A 13837-nucleotide genomic window follows, 5' to 3' on the forward strand; every position below is an offset into this window, starting at 1 on the left:
TAAATACCTGCCTTGTAACACTGAATTGCTTGAAAATGGCTCTATTGAAGACCTGAAACATTGCTTCTGTATACCACAGGTGAATAAAACTTCACTGTTCTTGGATTGCTGCGTCGTTGCATTTACTTTTACCAAGAGAATTTTTCATAATTATCGTGTCTGGTTATAGAAGCGTGCACTCAGCTCTTGGACAAGATCTGTCTCATTGTGCTTATCTATATCTATCCCTCTTCCATCGCTCCAGGTGTCCCACACCGCTGCCCATCTGTGCCATGACCATTTTTTTTTTTTTTTTTTTACAAAGGCGCACCCATCCAACTATTTCCACTTACCTGATACAGGATTAGATGCAAAGTTATATTGGGTGCTTCTGTAACCAAATGGGCACAGACCAGAAGGGTGATGGCACAGGAGGTACGGATAACTTATTGTTTTTGAAGCCCCCCTAGGCCACTCATATACTTTGTTTAAAGCCTGGATAACCCTTTTAACACAGAAAAAAAAAAAAAAAGTCTTTGGTACCCAAAATCTGCTGATGGGTTTCCCTGCCATCTACTAACAGATCATTAACCGCTTTAACCGCTTAAGGACACAGGGTTTTTCGGCTCATTTCTCGCTCTCCAACTTCAAAAATCCATAACTTTTTCATTTTTACGTGTACAGACCTCTGTGAGGACTTATTTTGTGCGTAACAAATTTTACTTTCCCGTAATGTTATTTATTTTAACATGCCGTGTACTGCGAAGCTGAAAAAAAATTCCAAATGTGGAAAAATTGAAAAAAAAAAAAAAACGCACGTGGTCACATTCTTGTGGGCTCAGTTTTTACGACTTTCACTCTTCGCTCCAAATAAAACGCCTACTTTATTCTTTGGTTCGGTGCAATCGCGGTGATACCAAATTTATATAGGTTTTATTGTGTTAATACATTTTCAAAAATTAAACGAATGTGTACAAAAAAGAAAACATTTTTTGCCATCTTCTGACGCTAATAACTTTTTCATACTTTGGCGCACAGAGATGTGTGAGGTGTGAGGTGTCATTTTTTGCGAAATGAGGCGACGTTTTCATTGCTACCATTTTGAGGTCTGTGCGACATTTTGATCATTTTTTATTTCATTTTTTATGTTATGTAAAAAGGTGTAAAAGTCGCATTTCGGACATTTGGGCGCCATTTCCCGCCTCGGAGGTCACAGCCGCCCATAACCGTTTTTATATTTTGATAGATCGGGCATTTTGGGATGCGGCGATACCTAATATGTTTGTGATTTTTACTGTTTATTATGTTTTATATCCGTTCTAGGGAAAGGGGGGTGATTAGAATTTTTAATATTTTATTAATTTTTTTTCTTTTTTAAACTTTTTTTTTCACTATTTTTTAGACCATTTTTAGAGCCACTGGCTCATTGTAACGAATCTGCAGAAGCCATTAAGCCTCGGGTCAAAAGAAGACCCGAGGCTACCATGGCAACCAATCGCCGCCCCTCCGATGACGTTCGGGGGCGCCGGCAAAATCACATGGTTAATGGCCGCGATCGGTGCAAGCACCGACCGCGGTTATTAGCGGTGGGGGTTTTCTGCAAAATGCAAAAACCCCCACCTTTCTATGAAGAGGACTCAGGCCGCGAGCCCTCTTCATACATCCCTTATACCTCGCAGAGCGTTTAATGGTTAAAATGCAGCCAGGTATTCATCTTATTACCAACTTCAAATTCGTTATGCAATTCGTGATGTTACTTGTTATATTGGTGTACAGAGAAGCGCAGAAAGTAAAGGGACCATGCTGAGCTAGTTTTGCCTCTAAAGATTTTTGTGGGTTTTAGATTCTTCAGCGCTCTTTAAGTGAGCTATAAAATATTTGTTTTTCCATCAATATTGTCATGTGAAGGCTTATTTTTTGCAGCAGGAGATGCATTTATTTTTTTGTAGGAGATGCACTTTGCAGTGATACTATTTTGGAAAGACTATGCCCTATTGATAAAAAATTTTTTAATTTCTCTGTGGGGTGGTGTAGAAAAAACATGAGATCTATAATCATTTTTGGTGTTCACCGTATAGCCCAAGTATCATGTTACTTTATTCAATGGGTCAGTACAATTACGGCGATACCACATTTGGGTATTTTTTCTCATGTTATACTAAACTTCTACAAAAAAAAAAAAAAAAGTGGGTAAAATATAGTTTTTGCTTAACTGTCTTCCAAGAGGTTTTACAGTTATTTTTTTGTCTATGGAGCTTCCCAAGGGCTTGTTTTTTGCCAGACATGTACTTTACACTGATACCATTCTGGGAGTATGCAGGATTTTTTAAAACAAGGGCATAAGAAGCTAAAAGAAGAGAAGATCAAGCCAGAGGGGGCACACACACCAGAATGTCAGTTTGCTTAATCTAAAAGCCTTCATCCTGGTGGTAGTAGTTCTTTTAAGATTTCAGCATTTTTAAGGTTTACATACATTAACAAAGGAAAAGTTTTTATTACTCACCAGGCAGTATCTTCCATAAATATTCCTTCACGCTCCAACTGCATGAAGAGTTCTCCACCTAAATATTAGAAGTAAAATAGATTAAAGCTTCTATGCTTCAAGCACATAAATTAGAGATCAACATGCTCCTTATTATTTAAAAATTCACTTCTCACAACTGATTTTTTAGATCATTAGAGTCCTGCCTCTGACATTTCCCTTACATGAGAACACCGTTAGGAAGGGCAGGCACCCGATGACAGGGCTGGCAAGTTTGTTTAACCCCTTAACGCTGAAGCCACTTTTCACCTTCCTGACACGGCCCATTTTTTCAAATCTGCCCTGTGTCACTACAAGTGGTTATAACTTCGGAACGCTTTAACATATCCAAGTGATTTTAGAATTGTTTTCTCATGACACATTGTACTTCATGTTAGTTGAAAAATTTTGGTGGTATGTTTTGCATTTATTTATGAAAAAATCAGATATTTGGTGAAAATTTTGAAAAATTCTTGATTTTCAAACTTCAAAATGTTCTACTTTTTCCATACAGTCATAACCGCAAAAATACTTAATAACTAACATTCACCGAATGTCTTTCTTTGGACATGGTTTTTTATGCATACTCTTATTTTTGTAGGATGTTATGGGGCTTTGAACGTTAGGTGCGATTTTTCACATTTTCTTAAAAAATGCAAAATCCTGCTATTGAGGGACCTGCTCTGGTTTCAAATCCCTTTGAGAGACCTAAATAAAAGAAAACCCCATAAATTACCCCATTATAGAAACTACACCCCTCAACGTACGTAAAATAACTTTAATTAAAGGGTTAACAAACTTCATAGTTTTACAGGGGTTAAAACAAAATCGGATGCAATTTTGAAAGGGAAATTATTTTGGCTAAATTAATGTGTTTTTCAAAAAATGTACAAATTTTCAGTGGATAAAATACCAAAACGCTCCACAAAATTTGATACCCAATCCCTCCTGCGTATAATACCCCATATGAGGTGGAAACCTGCTGTATGGGCACACGCCAGGGCATCGTAGAGAAGCTGCGCCATTCAGAGCAGATTATGCATTGTCACTTTTTATTGGCTATACAATCTTTATTTTTTGGGCAATTTGGACATTTAAGGGCTTATTTTTTGCGACATGAGAAAAACTTTACAAATTCTTCATTTTAGTGGGTCATTAGCTAATTGATGAGGTTTTATAAACCTGCGCATGCTCAGTGTGTTACAGCCGAGTCCTGTCAGAAGGCACGGACCCGGCTACAGGAAGGAGGATCGCGCAGCACCGGGCACCGGCAGTCCCGGGGCTGCAATCGGAACAGCGGACCCCCCTGGTAAGCGCCGCAGGGGGGGGGGGGTGTCTGATTCACTTTAAATTCCCCCTAACACGCCACGGTCAGCGCAACCGCGGCGCGTTAGGGGTTAACACCCGCGATCGGAGAAATGTCCAATCGCGGGTGTTAGAGGCAGGTGTCAGCTATAATATATAGCTGACACCCGCAGCTTCTGGCCAGAAGCATGACGTAATAGTACTGCATTTTGCGGGAGGTGCGTCAAAATACATTTTGTTCTTTTTGGTCAGCATAATGTGGGAAGATTTATACCATCGTTTGGCAAAAGATACTACAGATGGTCCCCTACTTAAGGACACCCGACTTAGAGACTGCCTCTAGTTAAAGACAGACCCTTCCACCCACTGTGCCCTTTGGTGAAGCTCTCTGGATGCTTTACTATAGTCCCAAACTGCAATGATCAGCTGTAAGGTGTCTGATGAAGCTTTATTGACAATTGTGCCTGGGACAAAAAATTTTTGTCTGGAACTACAAATTATAAAATATACATTTTCAACTTTAAGTTAAAGCTATGGAACCTATCTTGAACGTAACCCGGGGACTGACTGTACTTATTAAAAAAAAAAAAAAACCACCAATTGGAAAAATGATAAATGCAAATTTTTTTTACATTTGTAGCCAATTATTGGCAAATTTTAAATACAGGTGGTCCCTTAAGAACAACAGACTTACAAACGACCCCTAGTTACAAAAGGGCCTCTAGATGTTGATAATTTACTGTACTAGTCCTAGGCTACAATACTTCGTGCCGGGCGCCGCCATTGTTCTCCCCTGATGGCGCCTAGTATGACGCCCTGCTACTGACGTCATACTAGGCGCCGACTGGGAGAAAAACAATGGCGGCACCCAGCACGAAGTTAGAGAAAACAGAAGACGGGCACAGAACCCGGAAGACAAGCCGCGCAGACATCGGGGGAGCAGCGCTGCGCGTCGGGGCCACCGGAGGGTGAGTATATAAGTTTATTATTTTTTAAATATTTTTTAAGTGTAAGTATATGTATATTGACTCGTGTATAAGCCGAGGGGACGTTTTCATCACATTTTGTGTGCTGAAAATCTTGGCTTATACACAAGTATATACGGTAACTTATGAAATTAGATTCTTTACAAACCTAAGACAACAAAATGCAGCACTATTTTCCAGTCTGAAAAACAAGTATAAACTGATGGCATTAAGAGTTTTTTTTTTAATGGAAGTCTTTATGCTTTGCTTGAATAATATCAGCATAGGAACTCGTGCACCAGACCATTAAGGGGGCTGTGATCTGGCTGCAGAATTTGTGGCTAGATCATGGCCCCCCATATAGATTTACGACACCTGGTAACAGTGCAGTGAGCACACTGCGTCACCACACAGTGAATAATTTGGTTTTCTATGCAGAGGCTCCTACGTCCTGCCACTTGGCTTTCTATAGAAAGGGGAGGGGCAAGGAGAGCCTGCCCCTCCTCCCTCTTGCACCCAGCTTTGCTATTGCCTGGGTTACAGCCTGGGCACGCAAACATTCCTGTGCAAGGGAGCCATGACTGCTCTCATAAAACAAGGGAGTAACTTCAAAGAATAGTCTGTAGTTTCATGAAAGTGACTGACCACTAAGATACTCCAGGATGAGGTAGAGTTTTCCACCAGTCTGAAAGGCATAAATAAGGTCCACAATAAAAGGATGCTTCACTTCTTCTAGAATATTCCTTTCTGCTTTCGTATGTGCTGTGTCTTTTGCATTCCGCACAATCATGGCCTAGGAGAAAATAATGTATTACATCGGCTAAAAGCATAAGTAAACTTTCACACTCCTAATATGTATTAATCTGTTTTGTCAACTTAAAGGGGTTGCCCAGTTCATCTCTACGGAGCTGACAGCAATCTCTGTCAGGTTCAAAGAGATAGACTGGGCAACCCATGCATGCACGACCATCTGCTCAGGTCATCTCGGGGTGCGTCGGGGGTCAATCGGACACAACTTCTCATGATCTGTGGGGGTCCCATCACTGAGACCCCCACAATCAGCAAGTTAGGCTTTACAACCCCTTTAAGTAAAAAGTGGCATTTCAGTTTCCAGGTCAATGTTCTGACTAAGCAATGATGGCAACATCTGTACTCAAAGAGGATGACATACAAGGTGCAAGGCAGCAACATGCACCTTTTTTTAGACACACTCCACTGATGTGAGACTTTTAGTAGCTGCAGAGTGTAGCTTTCTATTCAGCATTTGCAGATTGTCAGCCAGCCTCAACTATATGGGGCTTACTGTAAAAAAACAATCCCTACCTATAACATTAAGATAAGTCTGTAAGTGCAGTCAAGCTAGTTGGTGAGGGTAGTTTTAAACAATAAGTTTCATGCAGATGGCAGTGAGGATAGGGAAACAAGAGTCAGACCGTCGGCGTTAATTGCAACTGCTCTGTTCCCATTTGCCTCACGGCAGCTACAGAGTGATCTGTTTTATACAGGGAGAAAAAAAGCAGGCTGAATGTGTGAAAGAAGTTCAGAGCACCGATAAGGAAACTCACTTTTATTCAAAGAAAACAAAACTACGCAAAATAGATTAAAAAACTAAAAAACTCACATTGTGTATACAATTTTAAAAGAGTTTAAAGTGAAAGTTTGAAGTAAAAAGCATAATTCTTTGACAATCTTCAAGATTTGCAAGGGCTATTAAAGGGTTTGGTACAGGCTTTACAAAAAAAAAAACATATCAGGCCTGGGGGTCTATACAAACAAAAAGCAACTTATACTTTCCACCTCCTTAGCTCCCATTGTCCTGTAGCGCTGGACGTCAATGCTGTGCCCCGTTTGTTTGCAAAGTCAGACACTCCCGCCCATCCACTGCCACATGACTCATACCTCAACATTTTTAATGCGCATCAGGCCTGAAGAAGTACTTGGACGGGAGCAACTGTCCCTACACAAAAAGGCATAGAATTGAGGGCAACACCACGGGATAACTGAAACGTTAGAGGAAGCAAGGATAAGATTTTTTTTTAATTGTTTTCATAGTCCCTCCCAGGCCTGATAAACTGGTCAACCACTTTAAGCATTAGTTCTAGAAAAAAAAGCTAAGTTATCTGCAGAAAAAAGTTACGGTACTTATTTCCTAAGAAGGACATAGATCAAAAAAATGGTCAAACAGCTGGTCCAAAAAAAGGGAAACATATGCTGTGTGGTGCACCATTTGCGAAAGTGTATAAAGATTCATGCCCTACCTTTTTAAGTACTTTCATGGCAAATATTTTTCCAGTATGAGCTCCTAATACTTTGCGTACTTGAAATACCTGCAGAAGAAACACTTGTTTTCAGTGTTCAATGACAATATAGAGATCATATTGATAAATACCAATACATCAAAGATATATTATCCTCTGGTTCAGGAACAAGTGAGGTTGGGGGTAGTATATCTGAGTTCTGAGTAGTTCAGCAATAAACCTCGTAAGTTAGAATTTTCAATATCCATGTCATTGATCCTTCAAAACATTATGAAGAATATGAAAAACAGAAGCTTTGATTCTTCGCTCTTCTGCAAAATATCATAAAGTCCAGGCTGTTAAATTCAGATGACTGTACACAAAATACAGAATCCAGCCTACTATAGATAACAGGCCTTGAAACCTGTGGTGAGTAGTTACATGAGGACATGTGGCAGAAATCAAAGGCTGCCACAGATTTCATGCTGCCAGTGGTGCCATCAAATTCTGGACTGAAATAGTGCAGGTAAATATTTCAAAACAATTGGATGTTTACTACACATTGGCTCAGACACAAATCTGATCCCTGCAAGTATTTTTTCTTCACATACAATGGATGTGTAATTTTAGGAGAGCCAACAACGATTTATAATTAGGGTCTACAAGTGCCTAAGAGCCCATAACAGAGCAGAGAAGAATAGGAAGGCATAAAAGTAAAGGGGTTGTCCGACACTTAAAAGACTCTAGAGGTGGGCAGGGGAGGACTGTTAAAAAAACTAAAAGAAAATAAGCATGTTTACAGGGGCAGACACACTCGGCACCGACAACTTCTGCCCAGCTGTTACCCTCTCCCAGCGTGGTATCAGTTTACAATTTCTGATGCACTGATCGTTTATTTCATGAACTAGAAGGGGAAGTTTGGGCAGCACTAACCCAATGTAAAAATATAAATCTTACCTTCCCGTAACCACCTTTCCCAAGAACACGAAGCAGCTCAAAACACTCTGGCCTAATCTTTTCTGGACCCTTATTCACACTGGTCTCCGAGATCTCAAACTTTTCACAATGCTCCATGCCACTAAATTAAGAAAAATATGTGATTTGTTAATGTGAAACCAATCAATGAAATACAGTAAGATATATACCTCGGAGCAGACCACACCACCCCAATCCAGGATAGTGTCCACCGAAAATACACAAAACGATGAAAGAGACCAAAAATCCTGTAAGTTATTGCTTGGGGTATGAATAATTGAGACACTGTGGTGCCCAAAGGAGCTCGGGTAACACCCCAGTCTCAGTACCATCGTTTTAACATGTTCAGTAGTATTATGGTGGACATGAGCCATCTGTTCCAGTGTGCTGCTGAAGACTTTCCTGCTCTAATGCTCCTAACAATAGTCCTGCTTGCTACAATCGTACTGTACTGTTGTCTGACAAGGCAGAATATTTTATTAGTAGTAAGTCTAGTACTTCTGTCCGGAGGTTTTACTATACTTTCTACTTCACTGAATCCATGGAATTAGTTTGTAACCACCTCGGCAACTTTTTAAGACCAGAATTTAGCAGTTTAGGTCTTGTCATCACCCCACAGTGGGGGCTTTCATGGAAATATTTCCTCAGTCAGAAACCCCTGAGTTTGGCTCATCTCCCCGCCCCCTATTTAACACCCATGATCAGTGCTGGCAAGTCATCAGAGGATTTACATGCAGACTGAGTGTACGCACCCCCTACATGCATGCCACCATGGTCCACAGTTAGAATGGTGAATTTATTAATAATTATAATGGGTAAAGTGTTCATTAGCTGGTTGATGCAGTTTTGCTAAAACACTATCTGTAATGAAAAAAATTATGCATAGAAACTATTTCACAAAATAAAAAAATACTGCATCAATCCTTTAAGGATTTCCTAGTGGTACCATTTAATATTCTATGCAATGTACTGGGAAGATGGAAAAAATTCTAAAAGTGGTGGAATTAGCAATAAAAATGTGCAGTTGTGCCAATTTCTTATGGGCTTTATTTTTATTTTTACAGCTTTCACTGTGTGATAAATTGGGGTCAGTACGATCATGAAGATACTAAATTTATTAATTATTAAAATTTCAAATATACTTCGGCAAGTTCTCACACCAGTAAATTTTTCATATTTTGGTGTACAGAGCTGGGTATTGTGTAATTTACAATGTTGCAATGTTGCGTTAAGTTACAATGCTGCATTGTAACAAGTTTATGATTTTATTTATGTATGCGCAGCAATTTAAATTTTTTTACTTTTTTTTTTTTGCAATAGAATAGACCCCATATCATACACAGCATTAATACTGAAATTATGTTAACTGATCATATAAATGTTTTTGCTGCAGTTTTACAAACGGTTAAAACATTTACATGTAAAAAAATTCAATTATAAATTCTGCAGTTGCATCAGAAAGTTATGCACTTCAGGGGTAAAGTAACATTTCAACTTACAGGTCATATGCCATGCCCCCATGGTCCATGAATTCATTGATACAGCTCTGTAAAATAGAGAAACAGGATAAAAATCACCAATAATTTTACAAATATTTCAAAGAATTTAGCAAAGTCCAGGTGGAATCGTCCGATACACGTGACCAGTCTTGAACCGACAGTGTCTGCATTTTTATAGTGATGGGTAAAATGGTGGCTTAGTGGTTAGTACTACAGCCTTACAGCTATGGGAACCTGGGTTCAAGTCGCAGAGTTTATATATTCCCTCCGTTTTAGGCTACATTCACACAGCCTTTGGAAGACGTATATATATACTGCCCACGTATATAGGCCCCCACTGGCCACCAATAGGCGCACAGAGCCGCACACGTGCGGCACTATAGCCTTCCGTACCTGAGGAAAAGATAGGACATGTCCCATCTTTCCTCGTATTATGACGCTGTACGCCTCTATGGAGAGAGGCGAGGGTGAGCAGCGCATGCGCCCGCCATGCTACGTAGCATGGCAGGCACACCTTTGTGTGAATTGAGCCTTGGCGTGGGTTTCCTCAGTTTCCTCCGGTTTACTCCCACACTCCAAAACATACTAGTAGGTTGATTACAATGTCAGCACCATTGGGGATGAGGACCGATTTGGAAAGCACTGTGCAAGGCTGTATAATTTGTTTATATCGCTATAGAAAGGAATTATTATTGATGGAGTTGTCAGCTGCATCACTACAAGTCGCTTCAAAAGGCAGCAAGACCACTACAGAAACCAATCTGTCATAAAGTGGTAATCCAGCCAAAAACATTTATGACATATTTAATAGATCCAGGATACATGGCGAGAATCCCATTATAAAACTGATATACTAAATTAGTTAGGTCCTGGATGTCAATGTCACTTCTAAAAGGAATGTAACCAATGCCACAGCTGGTGAAAGCTGTGGTGGGTATAAAATTGATACCTCAAGACACAGATCCACTGGCGTCAGTCTATTTCATTATAGAATAACGAACACCTAAGATGGACTTTCCATTTAACATTTAGTGGCTTCGATGTAGCAAAGCTTCCCTACTGTTACATATCAGTTATTTACGATGGCAAAATTAGTGCTTCTGTTGGCATTATTTTATCTGTAATAAATAATGGAACAGTAAGGCTTCATACACACGAACGTATGAAAACAGCCGTATATACATGCAGCAAATGGCTCCATTGATTACAATGGGCAATATGGCCATCCATTTTAACCCCCGAATGATGCGGGCTGAAAAGGATTTAAAGGATCCTCCAGGATGAAAGACTGTATGCAAATGAGCCTGAGGGGCTCCTTGCTCCATTAACATCTATAAAGCCTGGAGACCCTCAGGCTCATTTCCATACAGTCCTGCATTCTTGTGGTAGATGCCCTTTAATGACTGCAATATTTCTAGTGAATATTCGAACTTGGCATTTTAAGGGCAAAAAATGTTTGCATGCTACCTTTTTGCATTGAAAATTTTCAAATGAACATGTTTAACTCATCTGGGACCGCCGGCTGACTTTAGACATCAGCGAGCGCAGTCAGCAGCGACATCTTTAGAGGCGTGAGCAGGACCTGGTCCCCGGTTGTCCCTGACACTAGAGAGATGCGGTTTGTTACTGCTTCTCCATTCTCCGCTCGGAAGGAGCGCAATTCAGAGAGCAGCAGAGCCGGCACTGCCGCGGCTCTATAGACTCGGTTGTCTGCGTGAGGCCTAACAGCGGTCATCACTAACATTGGTGTGAACTTAGCCAAGTGGAATAGAGCACTAGCATAACACAAATTGCTGGTTTGGGAGAAGAAATATTCTATATTAGTCTTAAATTGGCAAAAATTTAGACAAATAAGAAGCTGACATATCCCAAAACGGTAAAAGACATTTTGTCCATCACCCCTTAAGGACGCAGCCATTTTACAGCTTAAGGCTCAGGCCCATTTTTTGGATTCTGACTTGCGTCGCTTTATATGGGACAGTTTTTTTCCCCACATGATGTACTTCATTTTAGTGGTAAATTTTGGCAGAGAAGTTTTGTGTTTATGTACAAAAAAAAAAGGAAAAAAATTATGAATTTTTTGAAAAATTTGCCATTTTCGAAATTCAAAATCACTGCATTTTCAGGCAGATAGATTTTCCACCTAAATAAGTTGCTGAATAACATTTCCCATTTGTCTACTTTACATTTTCATCATTTTTGAAATGTCTGGATACTTTATTTTGAGGTCACGCGGCTGACAAATCGAATAGCGATTTTCTGTATTTTCAGGATTGACTATTTTAGGGATAAATACTGTTTTGAATGAAATTTTACATATTTATCAAAAACCCATATGCATACAAACTCCAAGGAAGGAAGCAGCACTCCAAGATAAATAGTGAATGTTTATTCCACCAGTGGCTCGTAGCTGCGCGCCCTCGTCCGACAAGCCGAAGTTCTGCGCATGCACACAACAGGGTAGGAGGAGTAACATGGCTACTGGGGCGTGGAGTAGCCACGCTGTGTAGCCTTGTGCCCGGCTACTCCACGCCCCAGTAGCCACATAACAGAATTTACATATTAGTGGAATAAAGTTTCCCTAAAGTTAGCGGGGACGTGAGGATTAGCTCTAAAAAGAGCTATCCTCACGTCCCTTACATCCACCTACCACCCGATCTACCTTTATAGGTAGAAGCGTGGTGGTAGGTTCCCTTTAACAGTTTTTTTTTAAACTGCGTACATCGTGCGGGTTCAATAATGATTTACTTTTATTTTACGGATTGTTACAGACGTGGTGATACTATATATGTGGGGTTTGTGTTAGGATTTAGACTTTTTGGGTTATATGTCTCTTTATATGTTATGGGGCTTATGGGCATTTTTATTGAATAACTTTTTTTTTTACTTTTTCACAGATTCCACCGTGGGACATGAACAAGCAATCATCTGATTGCTTGTTCATGATAATACTCTGCAATACTGATGTATTGCAGGGTATTAGCAGTGTCAGCCTATACAAATGCATAGGCTGACACGGTGCCTGAAAGATGACGTCACAGACGCCATCTTTCAGGCACTGCCAGCAGGCACCTCTGGGGTCCAGATCGGACCCCAGAGTTGCCATAGCAGCGATCCGCACCCCCGAAAAAGGAGCGGGGGGCACCGATCGTGGGGGGAAAGACCCCTCAAAGGCATGTTAAATGCCACGGTCGCGCTGTTCGTGGCATTTAACGGGTTAAAGTGTAAAAGTCTGTCAGCCTCTGTGTAATAGGCATCTCTGATATCTCATATCTCTATGTGTCAGTGTGTACAATGCCAGAAGACAGATGAAAGTATGTTCACATGTACTCTGATCTAACCACATTGTCACCCCACAGAACTAGATGGATCATGATATATTTGCTTAGAGAGCCCCACCCACACCCTGGAATATTAAAATGGCCATCCTACAGTTTGATTTCCATTTTAGCTCCTAAGTAAAAGTGTAAAGTAAGGGGTCAAAATGATCTTTCTTGTGTAAATATCACTAGGGGATTGAGATTAGAGAATTTTGGGGGAAAACCCCTTTAAAGTGGTTGTCTGTAGGTCAAAACACCTGGCTGACAATGACACCTGGCCGATATTGCAGATAAGCTGTATAGCAATAAATGGAACTGAAACCACACAAAGCCCATGGTCAGAAGAGGGGCCATTGTGCATAAAGCCCACGAAGAAGAACGTTATCTCTCAGGAGGGCTTCAATGCCTTCAGAAGGGATTATACACTCCCCGGTGTTTCTGTTCCATTAGGGCAGTCTGTCATGCTGTTAGGTTCATTGTACATGTGATGTGTGCCAATTCTCAACCTTGAATGTCGCTGCTGAGACTGGGGATTGGCCCAGACATTATATGCCATCAGTGATGCTGCATCAGGACCAAGGATTCCCTTCAGAGGAGTATATCATTCTCTCTGCAGTTTACCACAAATGCTACCCCTTCTAAGCTATTTTAAAGAATCACAAAACCCCATAGTTTGCCCCCCGCCGGACACATAAGCCCTATTAAACTGCAGGTTACTATCTAGTGGAGGTGGTGCGCTTATGAATGTTGCAACGTGACCATACACTTGCCCTTCAATGTACCTGAAGAACTGTGTACAACTAAGGTGATAAAACAGGGAAAACAGGAATATCACCAAAGTATAATAAATCTACCCTTTAAATGGTTCTATGTGAAGCAAGGATCCCCACCAGCACAGGAAATCCTACTACACACTAGCTGGTGGATAGCTCCCAGTATTCAGGAGTGTCGCCATGTAATGCAGCCGCTCAGCACGCGGCACCGGAGCGCAGGCATGTGCCACATTCTAGAACGCTGAGTCTCGGGTCAGGTGAGG

At 40.7% G+C, this 13837-nt stretch overlaps 1 protein-coding gene across 2 annotated transcripts in view; it reads right to left on the reverse strand.

Annotated features, from left to right (window-relative positions):
* Positions 1–13837, reverse strand: part of RPS6KB1 (ribosomal protein S6 kinase B1) — a 35314-nt gene that overhangs the window by 21115 nt on the left and 362 nt on the right. The window contains exons 1-6 of one of the 2 annotated variants that reach the window (XM_072136457.1): positions 13656–13750; positions 9482–9528; positions 7965–8085; positions 7029–7097; positions 5416–5563; positions 2483–2540 (exon numbers count right to left, since the gene is read on the reverse strand). In XM_072136457.1, coding sequence (XP_071992558.1) covers positions 2483–2540; positions 5416–5563; positions 7029–7097; positions 7965–8085; positions 9482–9510 — 425 coding nt within the window. In that variant the 5' untranslated portion in view covers positions 9511–9528; positions 13656–13750. Of the gene's footprint in view, positions 1–2482; positions 2541–5415; positions 5564–7028; positions 7098–7964; positions 8086–9481; positions 9529–13655; positions 13751–13837 lie in introns of those variants that run through there. The other variant, XM_072136456.1, reaches the window with a different exon arrangement.

This window comes from Engystomops pustulosus, chromosome 2, assembly GCF_040894005.1.
Source record: "Engystomops pustulosus chromosome 2, aEngPut4.maternal, whole genome shotgun sequence".
Taxonomy (NCBI): domain Eukaryota; kingdom Metazoa; phylum Chordata; class Amphibia; order Anura; family Leptodactylidae; genus Engystomops; species Engystomops pustulosus.